General features: G+C 36.5%; 1 protein-coding gene across 2 annotated transcripts in view; it reads left to right on the forward strand.

Annotated features, from left to right (window-relative positions):
* The window catches only part of LOC137401095 (protein transport protein Sec23A-like), a 39,908-nt gene that overhangs the window by 7,017 nt on the left and 7,054 nt on the right, over nt 1-25,837 (forward strand). For both annotated transcript variants that reach the window (XM_068087453.1, XM_068087454.1), the window contains exons 4-14: nt 1,228-1,314; nt 1,805-2,041; nt 3,190-3,299; nt 4,867-4,896; nt 7,265-7,409; nt 10,093-10,367; nt 13,002-13,125; nt 17,231-17,389; nt 19,030-19,148; nt 20,622-20,775; nt 21,641-21,792. In XM_068087453.1, coding sequence (XP_067943554.1) covers nt 1,228-1,314; nt 1,805-2,041; nt 3,190-3,299; nt 4,867-4,896; nt 7,265-7,409; nt 10,093-10,367; nt 13,002-13,125; nt 17,231-17,389; nt 19,030-19,148; nt 20,622-20,775; nt 21,641-21,792 — 1,592 coding nt within the window. The remainder of the gene's footprint in view (nt 1-1,227; nt 1,315-1,804; nt 2,042-3,189; nt 3,300-4,866; nt 4,897-7,264; nt 7,410-10,092; nt 10,368-13,001; nt 13,126-17,230; nt 17,390-19,029; nt 19,149-20,621; nt 20,776-21,640; nt 21,793-25,837) is intronic.

Consider the following 25,837-nt stretch of genomic DNA (forward strand, 5'->3'; position numbering starts at 1 on the left):
CTTTATGCTCTATACAATATACTGTACACAGTTTATTGTATACAGTATACTCTATGCAGTATACTATATACTGTTATTATCAAACCCTAATATTATTACATTAAGCAATTGTACATATAAGGGATGTGGTGTAGTGTTGATGTGGTGTAGTGTTCCATGACCATATTGAACTATGACAAATTTTTTTAAAGACTGGCTGGCCACTGGCTGGTGTTGGATATACCGTAAAACCTCTATTGAAACGCCACCTATATTTGCCCGCCAACTCTATTTGAACAACACCTCTTTTATTTCAACGCCACCTCTTTTATTTGAACACCACCTCTATTTGACCGCCTCTTCTATTTGCCACTGCTATGAGAAAACGGTTGAAAAATAAAGCGCCACCCTCTATTTAAATGCCTCCATTTGACCGCCACATTAAACATTGACAATCTTCATGAACCCATAATATCAAGGATTAGTCGAAAAGTTTCCACAAAATTGTATTAATAATGAATCGTTTACTTCAATAACAATCAATTCTCTCGTTGTTCAACTCCAAAGCTTTTCGCTTTTTTCGTTAAAACTTTGAAAGCAACACCACCATAGAAATAATTAATAATTGTCTCAGGCTAATAGTAGTTTTTTGTTTAATGCGGTTTTGATACTTCGAAGTACATGTATATGAAAACCGTTTACATTTACGATAGTAGATGAACGACTAGTTTTAGGCCAAGGGTTATGTTTAACGAGCAAAACCTTTACGCTTTGCATTTGTGCTAAATGCAACAGTAAAAATTTTGCTCTGCCAAAAAATTGTTTGGACACTAATATCGACTAGTTCAGCAGCGTAGAAGAAGAGCTCAGGTCAAAAGATATTGTGGAAGGTATTGGACAACCAGAAGATGTTTATTAGTATTAAATCATGTGTCATTCTTTACTTTGTATTGTAAAGGACTGAAGTATGTATGTTTGTGTTCAAAAGTCTAATGGCTATCTAATGGCTTTAGCATAGAAAGCTTTATATCTATTAGGTAGTATTTATGCTTGTATTTCCATTTATAAAATACCTCTATTATTTTTGCTGAGCAGTTGTTCATCCGCTGTATGAGATAGATCGATCAAAGTTTCTGTTTTTTTTTAATTTCATGATTTAGGTTAGTCTATAGCTTTCTCATCTCATGTGTAAATTGTCATTATATAATTAAGTTGGTCAACACAGGGACATACCGTATTGTCTTACAGTTCCCTCAACAGTATGCTGGAATAACAGAGACTAATCTTCCTGCTGAACTTATACCCCAGTTCTCTACCATAGAATACACATTGACGGTAAGTACATAGCCATATTCTTGTTATAGATCAAACTAGCCGAACGCCCGGCATTGCATGGGTATGAAAAAACAGCTTATAATCAGTGGCAGGTAATGTAGTTGCCTGCCACTCACCATTAGCCTGGCACATTGCCAATTACTAACTTAAGTATGCTACTATCTGTATTGTTCAACTCACTAATAAGAGCCGTGAGAGCAAGCTTTAGTGACATTGCGTAACGCAGAGTGCTAATATTGCTCATATTGCCTAATGAATCCTTAACAGGAGGATCCTTAATTGAAGTTTAATTGGTTAGTTTATCGCCTGGTGAACGGAAAGTTTCGCGATCAAATCCAGCAAGATGCAGATCTCTCCTAGATTTTAATACTATAGCTGGAAAAACCGAATGACAGACTGAGATTTATATATATAGATGACAAAGTGAGTTCAGATGCTCTGATATATTGTGTTTATAGCCTTTGCAATAGAGGTATCCTGGTATTTTTAGAGGGCTACCTGTGCTCCACCCGTCTTTCTCATAGTACTTGACACGTGTATGGAGGAGGAGGATCTGCAAGCCGTGAAGGAATCACTCCAGATGTCTCTCAGTCTTCTCCCGCCCAACGCCCTCATAGGCCTCATTACTTATGGTAAAATGGTCCAGGTTCATGAGCTTGGTGCTGAGGGTATCGCCAAGAGCTACGTCTTTCGTGGCACTAAGGATCTCTCTGCCAAGCAGATACAGGTGATTGCAAGCGTTTTGGTTCAGTAGGTAGTTATTTAAAGCTTTTAAATTTGTTTTTCTAAATAGAAAATAACCAGATCAACTTTTTCAGGCGATTGGCTTTTATAATAAACACAAAAATTGTTTAAAACCAATCAAATTAGTAAGGTATTACTTTGAACTCTGTTGCTGTCATGTCAGAGATAGTTGATCCTGTGGTGATTTGTTGTAGTTCACTATAGTCGAAATTAAATATTGAAAATAATAATGGCTTTTAGGAATGTCAAAAATTGTTTTGTTAATATTGCTCTAGTTTCTCATCATGCCCTGAGGCTAACGCATGTGTTAAAATAAATTAGGATTCGAGGCAGTTGTAGCTGCGAAAATAAAAAAAGTTTATAACACTTTCTGGAAACGAATTTTTATCTACAATATTTTTATATCTAAGCATCATAGCTGAGTATCACATCTCAAACACGGGATCGACTAAAAAGGAATCTTATAATACATGTACATCAACTACACTCACGCAAAGCACCCATGTTTTTATTTTTCAAATGTAAATATGAATTTTATAAGTTTTTTCGTGATACCCTAATAACCAATAGGGACAATCGATGTATATGCGTACATCGCAAGTGTCTATCGGCAGTACAGATTAGACCAAGTGCCCATTTGTTGAATTATCGGCTAGTGTATGCACAGCTAAGTTCAGAGTGTACGAACGCAATGTTGTTCTATTAATAAATTTTTTATGTATCATCACTGCGATAAGAATTTTTTAGTATTTTTATTTAAAAATTTCGTTAAAAACTTTTAAAACAGTATTTAGTCCTTCGATAGGTTTAATCAATATTTTCATGTCTCCAGCTACTAGTGTCAGTATTGTTGCACCAACATGGATGCAAAATGTTCGCGCTTAGACAGCTAGATTAACAACTAGCGAACAACTAGATTAACTTATGACCTTGATTACTAGAACCCTTTCATATAAAATAAGGTAAAAGATGTCATTAAAGTTATAGTATTGCCAGTCTGACATTGGAAATCATCTCATTGTTAATGGTTGTGGTTAGAATAGCTATGATATGAGACATTTTGAATTCGTAATTCAGCAGATCTGGTCTCGGCATCATTTGTTAATTGTCATTTTTTGTTTGCCATCGCAGGATATGCTTGGTATTGGTAAGAGCGGTATGCCTGCAGGTCAGCAGGTTCCTCAGCAACCAATGGGACAGCAGCAAGGGCAGCAGGCACCTGGCAGCCTCTCGGGAAACAGGTTAGTAATAGTTTACTTACAGTAGACTTTGACCACTGGTTAATATCAAATACAAGATACTTGGAAACCAGTTTCTGCGATTACTATTCAATTTTTTTTCAAGTTCCTAATATTCAGATTGAGAATTTCATTATAATGATGGAGAGCATGTGGAAGAATATTGAGGAACTTATTGTATGCTGTGTTTCAAAACATAGTGATGTTTTACTTTATAATTGTGATTAGTGTTTACAATGCTGTTTTCGTACACTTAATAAAGCAGAAATCTAATAGTTTTATTAACAGTAAATAGCTTTTTTTTTAAATTTAGTAAATCAGTGATATATTAAAAATATACCATTTAGTTAATAAAATATATTATAAAACAATAGAATTGTATAAAGGATAAAGTGCTACTCACTTCCTGTAACAGTTAAAAAATGCATTTTAAAATACATTTTAAGGCTATTTTAGATACATAGTATCAAAGTGACTGCCTTAGTGTCAGGCAACACTGTTCCAGAGAGCTTAAAATTTATGTAATTTTTTAGATTGTTATAGTTAGTTAGACATTTTATTTTTTGAAGAAAAGAAGTCGATAAACTGCTTGTTTACAATGATCTTTGCAAAGATAACTATTGGATGAAAAATGAACTTATCGTGGACTGTAGTGAAATTATACCTTTCTTTTTATGTATTTTTGGTAGCACCTTATGTGCAATTTTTTTATAAAATCGGTTTTAGACTGCCCAATAAAAGTGTATTATGTATACTTTTATTGGGCATCAGAATAAAAGTGTATTATGTATACTTTTATTGGGCAGTCTATAATAATTTTTATAAAAAGATATTTACCATTATACATGTATCTATATATACATGCACTAGATGAATGCCTGGCGGTGCCCGAGTAATTGGAAAGTCTTTTTGCACAGAAAATTAATTTTTATTTAATATAGACAACATTTACCATTCTAACTTTTAAACTTCATATCATGAAAAAAGTGTTTTTGTGCAGTTCACATAAATTACGGGAAAAATAAACAATGAGTATATAGAAGTGCGTATATAAAAAAATTACTGTTGCAGCAGAAGCTCGTTGTATTCAATGTTTTGATGGACGATACCTGTATCTCTTGATACTGGTGCAAACAAGAATTCGATATCGGACTTTCTTTCTCTAACCAAACGAAGAGGGAATGTAGAGGCAATTCCTACTCCAGATAATACAATTATCCTTGTGAAAAGCGTTTAGCTTTTACTGATTTACCGAAACCGGAAATGTGAGTGTAACGGCAAATTTGAAATTGAAACGACACATTTGAAAATTGCAAATTAAAAAATAGGTAATGGTAAGAAAAATTAGCTTTTAAAACAATTCAAAAACAACAAAATAAACAGGCAATTTAAACTTGTCTCCCTTGACTAAAACTTTTCTATCTCATGATGTTGAATGGGCTCAGTGGTATAACTTCATTATTTTGCATTGCATGCTGCGCCTGCATGGCTTACTATACCTGTCCCAATGGTGTAGTGAGAATTATTGCTAAGCATTATATTGTATGCTTGCCGTACCATGTTATCGCAGTGTCGGACCAAACACAGACTTGCAGTCAAGGTAATGCATCCTCCTTGGCCAGGTCAAGGCCAAGAAATGTATACAAATTAGTGTTCGGTTTTGGGTGTCTCTGCTCTTCCCTTCTTGATTTAGTAGAGCAGTTCTTGAGCTTCATTCATCGCCTGCTGTTCAGTTTCTTTCTTGTATGCCTATGGCTTCCTCCTGTAGAATGCTAGTCTAAGGGTATCAGCTAAGGAAAAGACGTTAGGAGTTTGAGAAAAGCAAAACAAACTAAGATAGGAGAATTGCAGTACATGGTTTTGTTTAGTGTTGTTCTACAACAGAAGTTTGTTCTATGAATAAAGTTGGTTAGTTCTATGGATGTAGTTGGCGCCCATTGTTTGATTTCGTGTTATTCATCGCTTTTGTACTATTGACGCAATACTCCAGCTTCTCACAAATGTATGACCCACTATTATCTACCCTCCTGCTCTATGTCATGTCATGCTTTATGTATCCGTAAATCTTACTCTTCGTTGTTGAAAGGCATGTCTTATCTAGTTGTGTGTTACAGAGTTATCATTTGCGTGTTCAACTTAGTAAACATTTGTCATACCGTTTTTGATAAACTGGACGGTTGCCAAAATATGGATGGATGGCACCCTTTGTTGTTTTTGATAGGATTAACTCATCCAGGCAGTAAAAACATATGATATTTTATCTCGAGAGACTTTGGCTGGTATCCAAAAGTTCACATGTCCTCAAAAGTTTATCACTATCGATGTATTACTAAAAAAACTATCTTTTGAAAACCTTCAGAGTAATCAATTCCGTGTCACAAACAATCGGCTGCCAACATGGCCGCGTTTTCTGTCTCTAGATAGCAAGGCTGTTCACATACAAACCTTGTACACAGAAAATCTGTTCTACTCGAATGTATTCTAGTTTAAAGTTGAAACACTCATCTGTTTTGAGAATGGTATCATCTCTCAATGAAAGTACCAAATTGACTCATTTGGTTAAGGATATCTCCACATTACTACCCTATATATAGTAAATATATAGTAAATATATGGTATTATGTAATATAGGATTATATTATTATTAATGAATAATATATATTTTACAATTAATAGACAATTTTCCAAAGTTACTCAACGATTTATCATCACTATTAGCCTTTAGGCCTACAATGAAATTTTTTTGGACCAGTTTGAATCATAAGCATCCGTCCTCTATTTTGCGACCACCGTGAGAGCATTAAAACTTCAGGAAATTATCCTGGTAAAAAGATACTTGTAACAACGTAGCACATAATAAGCAATTTGCGTATGTCATCTGCAAATAAAAACGTATTATTTGAAAGCAGGTCTGTTATGAATGGGGTTGTGTTAAAACCAGCTCTTGTTGCTTCCAACTGCAGTAAATAATAATAATGTTTTAGGCAGTTAAAACCACCAACACTGACCTAGATTATATGAGAGGGTTGGGTGATATCTACATGTATGTTAGTGATCATCACCAAATGCCTAAGAGGCATTTAATAGATATATAGGGTAATACTGTAGCATCATCCATGGACAGTGATGGAAGGCATACAACAAGTATGTCATCCTAGGTCTTGCTTGATCTAGAGGCAGTAAAAAGTAATGCAAGGTCAAAAGAGGTCAACAGTTGTGATTGGAATTATCTAGAACGTTCATTAAACTTTGGAAAGACTTGCTCTACATGTCGATATACGGTATGCATCTGTCAGCCTCATCGATTATAATAGTATAGCCCTAGTATTATTGTGAGATGTCAGTGAGAGATGCCTGGTAGAGTGTCAGATAATGTTGTCTTTATAGTAAGGATGGTTCTCCCACAATTCCCAAGCTTTATATATAATTATAAGTGTAGTTATGGAATATATCAGGTGGAAATATATTTGCTGTGAATCTTTTCTGATGTACCATATTCGTGTTCTTATGAAGCCAAATTGCTGACCATGAAATAAACTTTCAGTTGTGAAGTAATTTGGAGCAAGTTTAAAGATTGTCTAAAGGCTGCTAGTAAATGTTCAATAGAAATATTTACTATAATAAGAGTTGTATCAGTCCGAAGCCACAGCTAGCGGTTGGAGGAAAAAGACCACATCATAGAGGATTCGAACTCACAACATTCAGGTTTCCCAGCTGGTACGCTAGCACCTGCGCCTATCATTCACCTTCCGAACTATTGTGTGTATAGTTGTTCTCCCTGGTTTATTGGCTCACCTGACAATCTCTCAGTGCACACCAAATTGCCAGGTTACTAGTAGTGGTATATAGTAGTGATCAACGAATATACACATATGATGTGTTGTTAATTGAAATAGGAATAGACAGTCCTGAGTCTGAGAAATCTACTTGTTTATTCTATTGATAAGCATTCCTCTTTCTCCATCCAGGTTCCTTCAACCCGTGCACAAGTGTGACATGGCCCTCACTGATCTCCTTCAGGAGATCCAACCTGACCCATGGCCGGTGGCACAGGGGAAGCGACCCCTTCGGTCTAATGGCGCTGCTCTTTCTATAGCTGTCGGACTTCTCGAGGTTGGTGAACTTTTTGAAATACCTCACCTGTTTACTATACCTTGGATGTTACCTATCTTCTGATTATATGTATTGACACATGGTAACCTGCTGCATATCTATAAGCCCTTGCGTAATTAATTAATGGCAATTGCAGGCCTATTAATAAAACATATTAATGATCCTATAATATTATATAATAGTATATATTTGTATAACATGTTACATATATATAATTATTTATATACATTTATGTGTATATACACTGTTTGCATGTATATATAAATAATTATACATAAATAATATATATTATGTATATATAGTGTATATAGATACACAATATATAATTGTGTAGCTTATATATACGCAATATAATTATATATTGGCTATAAACAATATGTTTAAAACTCTGGAGATCTGTCTCGTAGGTCTATCTCTCAATCTTTGTGTTGGATTATTTTTCAAATGCTCTGCTTTTAAGGACAAGGCATACAAATTCTTGGTCTATTGTTATGTGTTTCTGTACAATTTGCTGATAGCTAAATTTAACTTGTACATTTCTTGAAATGGTTGAAATTTTGTACTAAATGGAAATTATGTCGAACGTTGTCTTAGTATTCTGATGAGGAAATATTAAACGTACCATCAGATTAGCAAATGTGTGGTGAATTATTTCCTTGTTATTGCAACATTATCATTACATCAGTATAAATATTCAGATTTCAAATGTTTCTCAATGATGATTGTCAGAGAAGTTTGAGTATCATTCTGAATAACTCAACACATCCTATTTATAGCTGAATAAATTAGCTCGTTAGAAAGAAAGTTTCCTTCACACCTTCGAACATGATGTGAATTGGTGCTGGGAGTTTTGACACAAGAACAAATAATTTAAACTACAGCCATTAGTCCCATCGGGCTGTTATCTGTTTTTCTGACGATATTAAAAGGTGTTAAAATGGATAGAATGCTATATCTGTAACTCCAAGACGGGGCTAAGGGGTGTGAGCTGTTGTTTGCAGGGGTGCTGCAAGAATCAATCGTGAAGACAAAGGAAGTGAAAAAAATCACACAAAAATCTGAGTTAAGATTTTTTCTATAACTAGTCACCTATCAGCAAGTCTTTTATATGTTGCTGCTGTGTGAAAGGCATAATAACTTGCACTGCACTGTATTCATCCTATTTCTCACCAGTTCATAGTCAAGATGTCGAATATATAAACTGACTGTCATGTACATGTATTAATACATAGTTTCCTTTTTATGCACTAGTCACTGTGTATAGTTGGTGTAAATTATCATTAGTCACTGTGGATAGTTGGTGTAAATTACCATTAGTCACTGTGTATAGTTGGTGTAACTCTTACCATTTATAGTTTGTGTAGTGAAGTGTTTTTGAACACATGGAACCTGTTGGTTTTTGCGAGAGAAATATCTTTAATTGTGTGATAATTTATTCCCTAGAAAGACTCGCGTCTCAAAGTAGCTGTACTATTGGCTTCTATAATTATAGCTATGCATATTCTGTGTTAGTTTCCATTGTCAGATATGCCGGTAGGACATTCTATGCGCTAATTGTTTTCCACTGAGTTGGGTGTGTCAGGCATTAATAACCCTTGCTATATTTCAAGGTTGCTTACATTCCTGACAGGATTTCCTGTCATTACAGGCATACTATTGCGACATGTGCAGACCAAGAGAGACAAATCTAAATTTTGTTTTGGCATAAACTCGCGGATGGAAAAATTATAAAATTTTAATGTCCAACAACCTTCAAGCTTACATTTTAAATGATTTTTTGTGTGTTTTACAGTTGTGAATTTTTTATGCTGTTGCCAAGAGACTCCTCAGTTATATTATATCTTCAATATAGTAAAAGATTTATGAGAATATTTAACCCAAAACATCACAACATGGGTTGTTGCTATATACCTAAAACATATCACAACAGGGGTTATTGCTATATACCTAAAACATATCACAACATGGGTTATTGCTATATACCTAAAACATATCACAACAGGGGTTATTGCTATATACCTAAAACATATCACAACATGGGTTGTTGCTATATACCTAAAACATCACAACAGGGGCTGTTGCTATATACCTAAAACATATCACAACAGGGGCTGTTGCTATATACCTAAAACATATCACAACAGGGGTTATTGCTATATACCTAAAACATATCATAACATGAGTTGTTGCTATATACCTAAAACATATCACAACATAGGTTATTGCTATATACCTAAAACATATCACAACTTGGGTTATTGCTATATACCTGAAACATATCATAACAGGGGTTATTGCTATATACCTAAAACATATCACAACATGGGTTGTTGCTATATACCTGAAACATATCACAACATGGGCTGTTGCTATATACCTAAAACATATCACAACATGGGTTATTGTTATATACCCAAAACATATCACAACATGGGTTATTGCTCTATACATGCATGTATTCTGGATTGACTGTCTCAAAGTTTGGCGTGTTCAAGCCCAGGTATGACCTGTCTATTGAAAGGCCATTCATTTGACGAGTGCAGTATTGATTTTAAATTATTTGCTGGCCACAAAATTGACAAAAATATCTCTTCTTTGCTGATACAAGTAACTATATAAAGTAAAGGACACGAGAGAAATGTGAGATGGCACATCCAATAGCATCAACGTTTGTTGGTTACAGTGTAGCTATCCAAACACGGGAGGGCGGATCATGATGTTTGTTGCTGGGCCTGGCAGTCACGGTCCCGGACAAGTTGTCGACGATGAGCTTAAAAACCCAATCAGATCGCATCACACTATTGAGAAGGACAATGCTCGATGGATGCGTAAAGCGATGAAACACTATGAGGCGTTAGCCAATAGATCAGCTCAGAATGGTCATGTGATCGATTTATATTCATGCTCATTGGACCAGACTGGACTGCACGAAATGAAGTTCTGTTGTAACTACACTGGGTAAGAGTTGTGCCCACATATCAGTACTTGCAGTGGTTTGGCTTATTAACTTGTTCACATAGGAAAGCCTTTGTATAACGGCTCACGTATATCGTTCATTGGGCCATACAGCCTTTATAACGACTTGCCTTAGTAACTATACAAAACATTGATCATAGATCACAGAGTTAATGAAACCACCCGAAATTTTGCCACATTTGTTGTAGGATATTGGGTTATTTTACCAAAATAAGAATCAGCTAGTTTACTTTTTACTCAGAATTCACAGCATGATATCACGGTTTCCAATTTGTTTTATTTCCAGTTTAGGGTGGATGAAAAGAAAAAAAGTACACTGCGGCCTAAACGTATTTTTATTAGTGCAGTTCTTTAACACCGGACCTCCGATATTTCGGATAACCATTCTTTTATATTAGAGGATGGTGGTCTGCGTTTTGGTCAAACTGAAAATGGAAGCACTGTTCTTTTTGCATCCGGTTTCACTAAACTAAAAAAAATATTAAACATGTCTTCTGTTTGTCAAATGAGTTGATTTTGGTGCAGAGTTTTCTGCTGACTCCAATAGACTTTAGATTAAGGTTCTATGGGGAAAATTATAGCTTTTACAGCAAAAATATCGAGTTTCCATCAGCAACGATTATTTGGCATAAATTAATTCTGTCAGAACAAGCAAAGAATTTCGTAGTGAAACAGTTAAACTGAATATCATAAACCATTTTATATAACAACTCAACCGCTGACCATGCCGCAAACAAACCAAAGTGTTTAAAGTGTCTATATTTTGACTGAAGCATTGAAAGTTTGCAAGGAGTGACCACGTAGATCTACACTGAATAATAACATAGACAACAATGATAGGGAGCATTACGTTTGCTAATAATAAAGTATTCAATCAAACATGCACGAAAGATTTGCCATTTCGAATGTGTAATTTTGCTCCAGAATTTCCTGCTCCATTCTTACATATTTCAAAATCTAACGAATAAGGAACTGGCATAAATGAATAGTAAGAAATTGCTGAGACAGCCACATTAACTAGCACTATTCTGCCCAATCAAATGGAGGCTTGTGTTCCGCTTGATAAAAGCAAGACACTATTCTGCCCAATCAAATGGAGGCTTGTGTTCCACTTAATAAAAGCAAGACACTATTCTGCCCAATCAAATGGAGGCTTGTGTTCCACTTGATAAAAGCAAGACTGAAGCTTTTTTCTTCAGCCGTTTCTTCCAATAAAAGTTCTTTTTAGCAGAATCTTTGGTTTGCTTCCTGTATGATCATGTTTTAAGGAGCAGATGTTTCTAAACGACATTACTTGCGAATTATTGTACAAAAATATAAAATGGTGCCTGATAACTTTTAGGATGTGTGTTAGTCGTATTCTCTCATGAGCTTAAAAGCTTTGCTATGACCGTTCTTTTCTATACTTTACACAGTGATGACATTATGCATCAAACAACCTGGATAATTGTAATGGTGATATATAACTTCCATATAAGTAGTAGTTAGAAGTTGTTAGAAAACCGAAAAAAATAGTGTAATTTTGGTAAAGATTTTAAAGAGAGGACAACTCCTAAGCTAAGAACAACATGTTACAGTATTGTATACATGTATAACATTGATAAAAATTGTCAGTTAGGAGCCTGTCAGGATCCATAATTAATCTCTTGTTACTAAGTTTATGCATCGCCTAGTGATTTACATCTAGACATAGTTTATTCATACTAGATGTCTACCTGTGGTTTATGTTAATATTGCATCTGTAAATTTCCTGCTTTTCATAAGATATATTGCGCAAACTGAATGTCTGTTTCAACCTGAAATAGGAATGACCTTTGATTTACCCCACAGAATCATACAGGAAATAGCGGTAAACCTGCTGGTATGTGTGTAAATTCACTGCTGCGTAGGCTGGACAATTGCTTTCCAGTCTCTTTGCATTAGTTTCACACGTGATGTAGGCTCAAGTCACACCAAGACTCTCATGATTGTGTATCTGGACACTTGTTTTTACTTGTCGTTTCTTGTCAGGTGGTAGGCTCAAGTCTATTAACTCACATATTGTAGTGTCTGGACACTTGCATACCAGGTCATTGCTTGACGGGATGTAGCGTCAAGTCACTATAAAGCACTCATGATAGTGTCTGGACACCTGTCTTACCATGTCATATCTAGTCGAAATGTAGTGCCAAGTCATTCTAAAGCACTCATGATGGTGTCCGGACACCTGTCTTACCATGTTATTTCTAGTCGCAATGTAGTGCCAAGTCATTCTAAAGCACTCATGATAGTGTCTGGACACCTGTCTAAGCATGTCATGCCACTAACTACAGTGTTTAGTACGTTTATAGCTGGTTATCACTAGCTTTTTATCCTCAGGCAAGAAAATTGTTGTATATTTTTACCTGTGTCACTAATACGCTTAACCAGATTTTATTTCATGTGACTGTCAGTGGCAAATATTGTTTTCCTTTTTCATAAACAAAGATTTTGGTTGTAACTAATATAAATGGATATCTTCTAATGGAAGGCAAGCAAGGGACGGTGAAGACATGGTATCCGTATTCCACTTTATTTTGCATTATTTAACATTTTTATTAGACTTCCAAAACTCATGTTATTCATCTATTCTTCTAGAGGTCACATGGTGCTAGGGGACTCCTTCAATACGTCTCTCTTCAAGCAAACTTTTCAGAGAGTTTTTGCTAAAGATAGCCAGAATGAATTCAAGATGGCATTTAATGGCAATATTGAAGTGAAGGTAAGTCACCCTCTATCTTGTTAGTCAAGGTAAGCCACTATTTATCTTGTTAGTGTCACCTACGCAGCGGCAAACTTGTTTTGCATGTATTCCTTTAGTTATATTCCGTTCTGGATAATGAATCATTTACACACATTTTTGGCTGGCAAACTGACCACAATTTCCTGAGCATTTTTTTGAGTGTCATTAAAAGGTTGCCACTATGTAGATGTTTGTGTGTTCGTATGCTCCAAGCAAATCGACTGACAGATACTGATCCTATTATAGTAAATATATATTTTTGTTTCATTTCATTTTATTATGCGTAAGTCACTACAAGCTTTCTTATTGTACTTTTCAGATGATCTGCTTGAAGACATTGATAGTCATATATAAGTCAGCAGCATGACTTATCTATATATAATACATAAGTCTTGCTGACTTACATGCAAGTCATGCCATTTCGCTTCTCTAAATTGTGTGAAGGTATTCGTTGTGAAAAAGCGAGTCTATTTCAACGAATTTAGTTCGGGGGGGATACATCGCAAATTTAAAAAAGATCTATATACTCTGTGCAACTCCGAATCATTAAAATTAGGGTGTGAGTTCGTTGGCAGTGGGCAACTACGAATCTATTCGAAGCATGAATATAAAGTCTATAATAATGCTGACTCTGTTGAAAGCCTTATTATGATTCAAAAAGGTTATATTTATGTTCTTCGTGAAATTAGCTAAAGTTGTCAATGTAGAAATGTTGGTAAAACGCCTGTCACTTGTGACTTGTCACCAGTAAAAGCATGTCTTTTGTTATCTTATGCATGAATAGTTCGCATGTCATTTAAAAATTTTGTTAATCATATTGTTTTCATCGGAAAGCCTGTCCGTATACAAGGCTAAAGTAACTTGTCATGGCTCACATGACATATTTTTAGTAGTTTCTATACAATGGCATTTGTGTGAATATTGTCAGCATAAGTGAAGAGAGGCACTAGCATTAACAGAGTCCATGCTAGTGTTGGGCCGGTATATAATTTAGTGCCGGATAGGATATCCTTGCACTTTTTTGTCGGTTTTTCCGGTGTCTGTATCCTCGGTATTTACCATCTTCGGTATCCTTTGCCAACTAAGAAAGTTCGGTATTGTCGGTATTGTAGTTCAGTAAATGGTTTTTAGTGTGTGTTTAACTTCAGCTTACCTACTGCCCATTTTTATATAACACAGGGGGGGATAAATCAAATATAAAACGTATAAATATCAAACGTATCAAATATCAAACGGGAGTTTTATCAAATATAAAACGTAATATACGTTTTATATTTGATAAAATATAAAATGTGTTTTACATTTTATCAATGTAAGGCGTAATATAGTACTAGATACCTATAGGTAAGCGTGGTAATGTTCTTTGAAGAAAGAGTTATAATATAATTCGCATGTGTTGTGTTTTCAGAATGTCTGAAAAAAACAGTTGTGATTGCCAATGTGTGCTGAGCGACTCTTTTTGATTAGCGTGTTCCTCAAAGATGTGTTTTTGCTATTAACCATAACATCAATTGACCGCGATTTTTCTTTTTCATTTTTCTCATTTCTTTCTCATTCAGTTACATAGCGATTGTGGGTGAGACATCAAATGAGCTCTTTCATAAGCAGCTCATTGTGCGGAAGATTCTCCTGCGCACACATCGCTGGTAATGCTGTGGTCAAATACAAAAATCTTTCCTGATAACCATTTGCTGATAGGCTTTCACGGATAAATACCGATCATATCAAACTGGCCACGGATAACTAGCTGTCACCGAAAATGATTGGTTTTCCGGATACCGATAATCACTCGGTGTCGGTAAAAGCGGATAACTCCTTACCGGCCCAAAACTAGTCCATGCATAGGGTATTGTTATGGTACAGAGATTAGCATGGTTATTCAATGCACCTCACTTGCAGAACCCTGCGTTGGTCTACCAGCCATTCTTAGGCACTGCCATTCATTTTCATTTGTTGACTCACGCCGATGGATGCACGATTGCGCAATAGTATTTGCAATATAATTCCGTGAGGCGATACAGTTCCCTGTATGTTCTATGGTATTACACAGCCTTGATTCAGGCTTATTTCTGCATCCTGTAAGCAAGTTTTCCTGCTTCGAACTTCCAAGTAGTTGGGTTCAAATTCTACCCATGTCTGAAATATTCATAATTTACCTTAGACTTACAATATATAGTTGCGCTAGCGTATCAATTACCTCCATGATTGTGTTTCTGATTCGTAAAGATATTAAGTACAACTACAAAGTGTGGCCTTCAAAGTAAATCCATTGTCGTATATACTTTGGATCTTAAAAACCTTTGTATGTTGAAGTAAATACATTTATGAAAAAAATCAACTACACTGTATAAATATTTCATAAGGTTAAAATTTTTAGACCTGAATTATATGTAAAAACTATATTAATAAATTAATAATAAATTGTTTACTGTTCGCTTACCTTAAATCCTCATGAACAGGAATGTAGGTAAGGTGAATGTGACGGTTTGAGAAATGTTGGGCGTCATATGGTAAAATTATTTGTATGTCAAGACAAATGTTAGCTCCAATTTGACGACGCTTGCTGTAGAATTTGTAAGTAGAGGTGATTGTAAGTCGAGGTTTGGCTGTACACTATATTTTATACTAGCTGAATGCCTGGCGTTGCCCGGGTAGTAAAAGTTTTTGCTCAAAAAATTTATTTTTATTTAACATATAATAACAGTTACCATTCTAACTTTCAGACTTCATATCCTGGGAAAAGTGTTTTGTGCAGTTTAAATAAATTAAGAGAAAAAGTAAAACAACTGTAAAGGCTTTCAAACTTTGTCAAACAACCGTAACTTTCAAACTTCATAACATGAGGAAAATTTTTTGTGCAGATCAAATAAATTAGGAAACAAAATAAAACAACTATAAAAGTGTTTAATGTAAATGTGAAATAATTAGCAAGTAATAGCTAAATTAAGTCGGTTTTGCTATGATTACAATAAAAGATGATTCGGTAATGATACAATTAATACGAACTGAGAGAACAAAATAAAAATCCTGAATATGTAGAATTAATAATAACAATTCTTGCATAGAAGCGTGCGTGCGTGTGTGCGTGTATTAAAAGGGTACTGTTCCAGCAGAAGCTATCCATCAAAACTTTGAATACGACGATACTGGTACCTCTTGATACTGGTTCAAATGTAAAAATGAGATATCAGACTGTCTTTGTCTGGTGCTTTGCCTGACCAAACGAAGAGAGAATGAAGAGACAATTTCTACTCGAGATAACATAATTGTTTGTGTAAAAATATTAGCCTTTACTGAATTAGCAATCGGACTGTATGAAAAACCGGAAATAGAGGTGTAGCGGCACGTTTAAAAATTACCAATTAAAAATAGGTAATGGTAGCAAAAACTAGTTTTTAAACAATTTAAAAAAATAACAAATGAAAAAAGTGATGTTAGTTAATAATCAAAATTGCACATTTAGCGTGTGCAAAAGGTATACGGTATATGGTATAAACGATAGAAATATAAGGACTGTATAGCTCAGTGGATAAATGCGTGGTTTGGAACTCGCGGTTGCAATCCTGCGGTTGAGTTCATATCTCGCAAGCAGCGCGCTGTTCATTCCAATGTTTTAACAGCCATAGCCGGACAGACATTGAGCTTTATATATACAGATTAATCATTAATAATTACGGCAGCCAGACGGCATCCTGTACTCTTATTATTCACTGTTGCTTGTCATTAATCATTACCTTGGCTTGGTGACGCTCGGACTGATCTTAAAAAGGGTTCAGCAAATAGCACAGGCTATTAAAATACGCTTGGCTATGATTCCTTTTTGTCGTAACAAGGGAGTGTTTAGGGTGTTTGTGATAAGTTACGTAATAATTTTCAACCCATATGAGGTTATCCACTCTGGATTTGATTTGCTCCATATAGGCGTAAACAGTACTGTATTTTGAAAAACTGAGCTATAGTAAGAAAATTTGAATAACTTTGTGACAAACATTCTGTTTTAGACAATGATGTTTTTTCCTTTTTTCATATCGACTCATTGTCAATATCGGTTTCTGTTTCTATTAAATTGTGTTTTTTTGCGCAGACATCTCGGGAGTTGAAGACATCCGGATGCATCGGTCCGTGTATGTCTATGAATAACAAGTCTGGAGGGGTTTCTGAAATAGAAATAGGAGTGTCAGGTACGACGCAGTGGAAGACGTGCGGACTCTACCCCAGTACTACATTTGCCATATACTTTGAGGTAGGCATTTGTTTGCATGAAATATTTTGTTAAATGTGAATATTTTGAGTTATCTGCTGCTGTGCAGAGTTGAAATCGAAGCGCTTGACTGGCTGAGCCAATGGCCATAAATGCATATAAAGTTCACATCTGTTTAGGTGGGATGTTATGTTAAGAATTATCTCCCCTATTTAAGTTTCTCCTACGACTAACTTTGGAGCCAACTACTTCAATATCGGTTATTTTATACAAGGGGAAAGTTCTATGGTTTGGCAGCTAAACCAATCAAATGCAATAACTTATTGTGAAAAAATTTTAATAATACTTTCTAACCAACTCGGGTTCAATAGCGGTATAGTTAATTTTTCTACTGGTTTCTTAAATAGTGATCAAGCCTGATATCTGTACCCCAAAGTTGTCTAAACAGCTCTAAAATGTCATATAGTTAATTTTTTTGTTACTCCTGTTTTGGGGCTTTTTGTTGCTCCTGGTTTACAATTTGCATGTAAGTATTCAATTATTCAATGTAGTTTTCTCAATGTATTTTAAAAATACTTGTCCTCTTTCTGAGTCCATTTTTGCCATTTTCCAGCAAACATTTTTACCCTAAATTTTCGTGATGTGACATATTTTGACGAATAACTGAAATTATTCAGAGATTAAAATGGATTAAGGGATTAAGTCTTATGCACTTTAATTTATTCTCAGCTCTTATCGTGTTTGGAATGCTTAAAAATACTTACAACTTTTAATAAAAAAACAACTACATATCTCAGAAGTTAACATCCATGTTTGAAATTTCCCTAGATACTTAGTTTGTTGTCATTTCATATTGTTTGACGGTTTTAACATTATTTTAGGAATATTGATAGAAAAGGCATTTTGGTTGGCTAATTTCCTGTTTTGTAGCGTTACAGCGATGTTTGAAATGTTGATAGCATGCTCCTGTGTGACATCATAGCAGTGTGTCTAGTCCTGCGTTTCTAGCGCTGACTACTTCTCTATTCATCTCGTAGCTATTTGGAATCACTCTCTCTCGCAATAATCATTAACATTCCGTGTGGCGGGTTGCAGTGATATGGGTTGCTAGGCATTATACAATCACAAATTCTTGTTTTTAACACATGTTAATGCTTGGCAAACAATCTCTATTGGTTCCTTTTTGTTTAGGTAGCAATATATAAACTTTATTTTTAATATTTCATATGGATGAAATATCTAATGGCTCCAACATTCTATTTCAGGTTTAAAATTGGCAAACTGGAGTATATCTTTTATGTTGTACGGTTTGTTTTTCCAAATCTGACTCGGCGTGAGTCGGTTTATATTTTTGTAATCTTTTGTTTGTAGCAACTTGTACCATCCAATTCATTCAATCGAGTGCAAAACATGCATCAGAGTATACTATTAGATATACATTCTAACATGTTAGTTTGGCAGCATATTTAATAATGCTCTGCGGTAACCGTGGTTTCTTATATGCTATTTATAATATTCCAAGAGCGCCACATTCCAGTTGTATTAGCTCTTCTATTGTTACGTCACAGTTGCGTAGTCTCATAGGAATTTCTCAAAACAATTTCATGCTCCATTTTTGTGGTTATTATTAATATTGTTTACCGTTTTTGTTCTTTGCGTTTGATTATGTCCGTATTTTCCAGGTAGTCAACCAGCACAATGCTCCGATTCCTCAAGGGGGACGAGGCATCGTACAGTATATTACCACATACCAACACTCGGCCGGTCAGAAGCGGGTTCGTGTCACCACTGTCGCTCGAAAGTATGTTTACATCACTCATTCAAGAATTTCATTTCTGCTTGCTTTATCAGCACTTTCACATAATCGATTATGTTATAGCTGGCTGTAGAATAGTTCAGTTATGTTGGTATTTGTAATTTGTGGAATCAAATATAAATTTGGAGTATTGCTTAAAAATAGGCTTGTTCAGCGTATGAAAAAGATTTCCTAATGTTTGAAAAGATATCGCTACCAAGTTATGCGCAGAGCAGAAATGGATATGCTGGTACATGGCATAGATCCGTGTGTTGCCCAGCATCCTGGATATGAAAAAATGTTTGCACTTACGTTATCCTTTTGGCGGCATTTTAGTCCAGTTTTAAACAAGAAAATACAAGCTTTAATTTCGACAATTATCTTTAATGTTTAAACTTAATCCAGTTAAATGTTGTTATTCTCAAATATAGATATTTTCTGTTCTTTCTTTTATGTGAAAAGAAAACATGTTTACTTATACATGTAGAGACTGAGATAGAAATAGAAAACATAGAAGGCAGAGAACACTTTAGTTGCTGGTAGAAAAAGCACCAATTCGTATGGGTCATGATCGCAATTTTTTTGTCTGCATGACTTCTATAAGAGTCATAGCAGGAGGTATTATTTACTTTGGTTACATGGAGTGTTTAGGCATGGGCCAGTCTGGCTTGTGCCTGCGTGGTTGCCATTTGAACAACACACTACTAGCTCCCTCCATTGGCTGGTGCTGCCTCCGTTTGCTTGCGCTGCCTTCGTATTTTTGGACACACGGAGGCAGAACAGTGAGCAGTGTTTGTTATGTAAGGAAAAATGAGGGTGGGTGCCTGTACCTTTTGGGGTAATGTCAGCTTTTTTACAGTAAATCGAAGCAAAAGCTGTGCTAGTTAATTGAGGGAGTAAACAAGTTAAGGCATACTAACCTGCAACTCCAATGTTTTTACAAGGGAGATTACTTCTACGCTATTGTCTAGTTTTACATGAGGCTCTGAGCCATATAAGATCTGCTGTGAGTTTGACAAATTAGTGGGTTCATTAGAAACTTGCTCTCTAACACTTGCTATAGCACTTGCTATAGCACTTGCTAGCACTTGTTCTCTAGCACTTGCTATAGCACTTGCTCTCTAGCACTTGCTATAGCACTTGCTCTCTAGCACTTGCTATAGCACTTGCTCTCTAACACTTGCTATAGCACTTGCTAGCACTTGTTCGCTAGCACTTGCTATAGCACTTGCTCTCTAGCACTTGCTGTAGCACTTGCTAGCACTTGTTCTTTAGCACTTGCTGTAGCACTTGCTCTCTAGCACTTGCTAGCACTTGCTCTCTAGCACTTGCTATAGCACTTGTGCTCTAGCACTTGCTCTCTAGCACTTGCTATAGCATTTTTGTGTAACAACAGCTAGCTGTTGTTAGAAATTATTCAGCTCTTTTGCAAGCTGATCAACATTTGTGTCGAAAGTTATTGAAGATGATTTATTGCAGTTGGGTAGACGCTGCCGCTAGCGTCCAGCATGTGGCAGCCGGGTTTGACCAAGAAGCTTCTGCTGTTCTAATGGCCAGGATGGCCACCTCTCGTGCGGAGAGTGATGATGGACCTGATGTTCTGCGGTGGATTGATAGAACCCTTATCAGACTGGTACTGTGTCGTAACCTTTATAATAGGTCGCTGTATGTGACCTAGATATTATGTATGGTTTAGCTAGGACCCTGTTATTTAGGTGGAATGTTGTTGCCTATAATCTTAATACAGCCCTTTCCTATTTGTTTTCATCACCAAACCCCCCTAAGACGGATGAGTGTAATCTCTCACCCCCGTGTTTTAATAAAACGAAAAAGGCTCAAAACATAATGAAAAACAGACATATTCAGCATTTATGAAAACAATATGTTATTGGAAGATCATTCTAAGAAGAGCTCAAAGTTTTCACACAGCAGCAACATATAAAAGCAACTCACTTTATAGTCTTTGACTTTTTCATGTTTCTTCTCTGCTATTATCTGATCGAAACGTGGTTCCTTGTGGGTAAGTAAAATGTGCAGGTCATTTTCGGGATTGATGGCATTACAATATTTGTTTTTCATGTATAGAAGAAATAAAAATCTGGATTCATATATGCCAGGTTTTGTGACAACAAATATACCTTCTTCGTTTTGACGATTGATTCTTGCAGCCCGCGAACAACAGCTCGCACTCTTAATCAAGAGGTCCTGCCTTAATACGATGCTGTTCTATGTTCTAGATCAGATCTTGTCCTTATGTGGTCTAAAGAGGGAGCTTTTGAGTGTGGACTTAAACAAGTGGTCGTGTATTATGTGAATACAGCATTGTTCCTTTACGATCTCCATATGAATAAGACATTGTCCTCTTGTGACTTCCATATAAACCTTCATGTAGATTATAACTGTTTAGCTTTTGAATTTTTAAAACTCGTGAATTCCCTTCAAATTTGTTGACATTTGCACTTTGATTCAAGACCTGAAAACAGCTCTTTGCCTTGCAGTGCCAAAAGTTTGGAGAGTACAATAAAGATGATCCAGGCTCCTTCAGGTTCAGCGAGATGTTTACACTTTACCCTCAGTTCATGTTTCACCTCCGTCGGTCTCAGTTCCTCCAGGTCTTCAACAACAGTCCTGATGAGACATCCTACTATAGGTACCCCTACGACCTCTACCTGTAGTCTTCATTCTGGTTATTTGCTTCAGTTACAAACTTTTAATCATAGGCTTCTAATAGACCTAAAACTCATTGGACATTGAATTTTAGAAAAAATTAGGATAAGCATAAATTCATATGTTGATTGTGCCATTTCATATGTACCCTTCAGGTTTATTCAAGTCTTTGGACAGACAACTCCTCAAATTGATTAAAAGCTTCAAAAATCACTTTCCTAACAGATCTGATTGTGCAGATTTGCCAATGACATTGCCTTATGTACAAATTGCAGTTTAGGTTGTTTAACTCTTACCGATTTCAGATTTAGCTAAATTGAAATACTTTTGTTCAGCCTCAAAGTGTTGCCACTTTCTAACCAAGATATTCCTAAGTACTGCCTGTGCAGCTCAGCAAAATACTCTCAGTGCGGGTCATAAATAAATACTAGATTTTTAGTTTGTATCAAATTCATTTCCTTGAATTCTTTTAGATATTTAGTAATTTTGTTAACACTGTTAGAGGATTTCATTAGCTCATTGCTTTCTGTATGCCAAATTATTATTATTAATGTGACTTATAGCAATTCAGTTGGCTAAATTGCTAGATTGGCTTAGATTCACTGATGTGAAATGACTTGACTAAGGAAGTGTTACTCTGTAATGCTCTTTATTATTATTCTCCAAACATAATGGTCAAAACACACCGTGAAGTCTGCAATAGAACAAGTAGCACTAAGCAAAATGCTCACATGAGCTATAATTGCAAATGAAAACTGCATGTATAAATGAGACATAAATGCAACTGTGACAATTACATAACAGCAATTACAGAGTAAATAATTCAAAGGTAAAGCATCAAATATAATATACAAAATGTAACATACCTTTTGCCTCCTTAGCACTTAGCTTTGAACAACTGGTTAAACTTTAACTTTGCGTAGCATACGTATTGACAATAAAATGATAAAGCATAAATTTCTAAAGAGAATTGCATCTGGTCTGATGCATTGCAAATTTCTAACTGATTGAGCAGCCTGAAAGTATCGCCGGCAGCAAAATGGGACACAGGTGCTGTCGCGCTCCTACTGGCCCCACCAGAAAAGGTCCCACGCCAGAGCACCAATCAAAAACTGGGCTACTCGGAAGAACGGAGGAAGCAAGAGCCCAGCAACGGCTGGTCAAGAAAGCACCAACTGCCCACCTCTATGACCTGACAAGAACTCATTTCTGACCACAATACACTGAACTAATGGCGTGTATGTGAACACATTTTATTGTTCTAAAGTGTGAGTCAGCAATAAACAGCAGGTGGCATATAACGTAAAAACTTAATGAAACTACAGGCAAAAGCTAGAAATACAAGCAAGAGTTACAAAATCACTACACTCCCACCTAAATTTTGCTGACAAAAATTTATAACATATTCAGTTAGTGGGAAACAGATTGCTAAATATAATTGTGATTGCGCGAAGACATGCAAGCTTAAAATATATGGTTATATAAGGCTAGATAAGGGTACATAATACAAGCGTAATAACGTATTAAGGTTTTGTAGACTGCCCTTGTTCTTTTAGGCTAGAGTCCTGATTCTTATATTTTCGTTGAAGAAGCACTAGTTTTTGAATGGGTCTTCTAAGGTAAACTGCTGTAGCGAGAGGTATTCCTTTACAGTCAAGGTGCTTGTTGCCCAGTCTTATAGTAACATTTCTCACTAGACCATCCGTACCTGGGTGTACCTCCTCTACTACTGCTATCTGCCACTGGTTGCGTGGTTTGTCATTTTCTGTAAGTAAGACCAAGTCTCCTTCTGCGAGATTCTCTTTTGCAGTAGTCCACTTTTGTCTCTTGGTGATGCTAGATAGATAATCGGTTTTCCAAATATTCCAGAAGTCATTGGCAAAAGATTGTACTCTGCGCCAACGAGCTCTGCTATAAATATCTTCCTCTGAGAAATCTCCTGGTGGTGGAGCAACTTGTGATGCTTTTTGGGTCAGCAGATGATTAGGGGTAATAACTGTGCTATTTGGGTCTTCAGAACCAGCCGCTGTAATAGGTCTACTGTTAACAGTGGCCATTGCTTCATACAGTGCAGTTCTGAGCATAGTTGTATCCATTCTCCCGGCATATTTGAGGGAAATCTCATTTAGCACTGAACGAATACTTCTTATCTGCCTCTCCCACACCCCTCCTTGATGGCTGGCTGTGGGCGAAGTCATCTTGAATTCTATCTGGTGCTGTTTCATGAAGTCTTTTGTCTTTTTGTCACTCATTATCTCTAGTTGCCTCTCGAGCTCATTTTTGGCACCGACAAAATTAGTACCATTGTCGCAGAATATTAAGCTGACTGGGCCCCGTATAGCCATGAAACAACGGAGTGTGTTTAAGAATGCATCAGTGGAAAGGTCGTCTACCACTTCCACGTGGATGGCTCGAGAGAACAAACAGGTGAACAGTACGCCCCATCGCTTCAGCTCTGAGCGACGTTCTTTAATTTGAAAAGGGCCAAAACAATCTACTCCTACGTTAGTAAAGGGAGGTGTATTTTCTACTCGTTCAGCTGGTAAGTCTCCCATCATCTGTGTCTCTGTGAAGCCCCGAAGGCGTCGACATATAGTACAGTTCTTGATGATCTCTTTCGTAGTCTTTGTACCACCAATTATCCAAAAGCCATTCTGTCTTGTAGCACTTGCAGTGTAAGCTGTGCCAAGATGATGCGCCTTCTCATGAATGTCTCTTATCATCAGCTTTCCTAGATGGCAGTTTCTCGGTATTATGATAGGATGCTTCTCATCTTCTGTGAGTACTGTAGACTTGTTGGTTCTCCCACCGACACGGAGTAGACCTTTTGTGTCTATGTATGGGTTCAGTGGTAACAAATTACTCCTCTTTGGTAGTTGATTTTGTGTATCCTTTAGCGTCAATAAGTCTTGTTTAAAGTGATAGCATTGAGCGATCTTTATTACTACTTCTTGAGCGCTTTTTAAGTCTTCAAGGTCAGGTGACTGCAAATTTTTCCAAGACCTTTTGGCAGCCATCTGTCGTAGGTAGGCAATAGAAGTTACCAGCCTTTTGAGAGAGCTAAATTTGGTGAAGCTATGGTAAATTGTTTCCTGTTGCAGCTTAGTAGCTTTAACACCCTTGAGCTGTTTTACCTCAGGATCTTTGTCATCGATAGGCGTTCTACTCGGCTGTTTCTCGAATTGGTCTTTTAGGTTGTGGCATTTCAGGAACTTGGGCCCGTTGAGCCACATAGAAGTTTTTAACTGGTGGCAGCCTGTGCCACGAGATGCAATGTCAGCAGGATTTTCTCTACTGCTTACGTGATGCCACTGCTGTATGCCCGAGCACATCTTTATCTCACGTATACGATTAGCGACATACACGTGGAACCTCTTCTGCTCGTTAGCCAAGTAAGCTAGGACTATTTCCGAATCTGTCCAAAATTCTTCACTGTCCACTGTAATGTCCAACTCTCTGTGAAGTATCGCACTCAATTGGGTGGCCATGACAGCGCCTTGCAATTCCAGCCTAGGCACGGTTGTGATTCCTTTACTTGGAATTACACGTGATTTGGCCAACAAAAGGCTGGTGTGGATGTCATTGTTTTCATTTATCAAACGTATGTATGAGCAAGCGCCTATGCCATCCATGCTCGCATCACAAAAGTGATGTAGCTCCCTTCTTTTTACTGTTCCAAAGCCAGTAGGCTTAATACATCTGGGGATCTTGATAGTGTCAAGCATATCCAGCTCTTGAACCCATTTTTTCCAAGGTTCCTGAACATCTTTAGCAATGGGTTCGTCCCAATCGGTACCTGATTTATTTACTTTTTGTAGAATTTTCTTCCCTACTAATGTGTAGGGTGCTAAAAAACCCAAGGGATCGTACAGTTGGCTAACCGTTGAGAGTATACCTCGTCTGGTTGATGGCTTCTGCTTGATTCCGCTGTTTGTAAACCTCAGCACGTCTTTGTTGACAGACCACTCAAGACCAAGTGTCCGTTGCGCTGGCAAGTTATCACTATAGAGGTCCACGTCCTGGATTGC

The sequence above is a fragment of the Watersipora subatra genome, chromosome 7 (genome assembly GCF_963576615.1).
Source record: "Watersipora subatra chromosome 7, tzWatSuba1.1, whole genome shotgun sequence".
NCBI lineage: Eukaryota > Metazoa > Bryozoa > Gymnolaemata > Cheilostomatida > Watersiporidae > Watersipora > Watersipora subatra.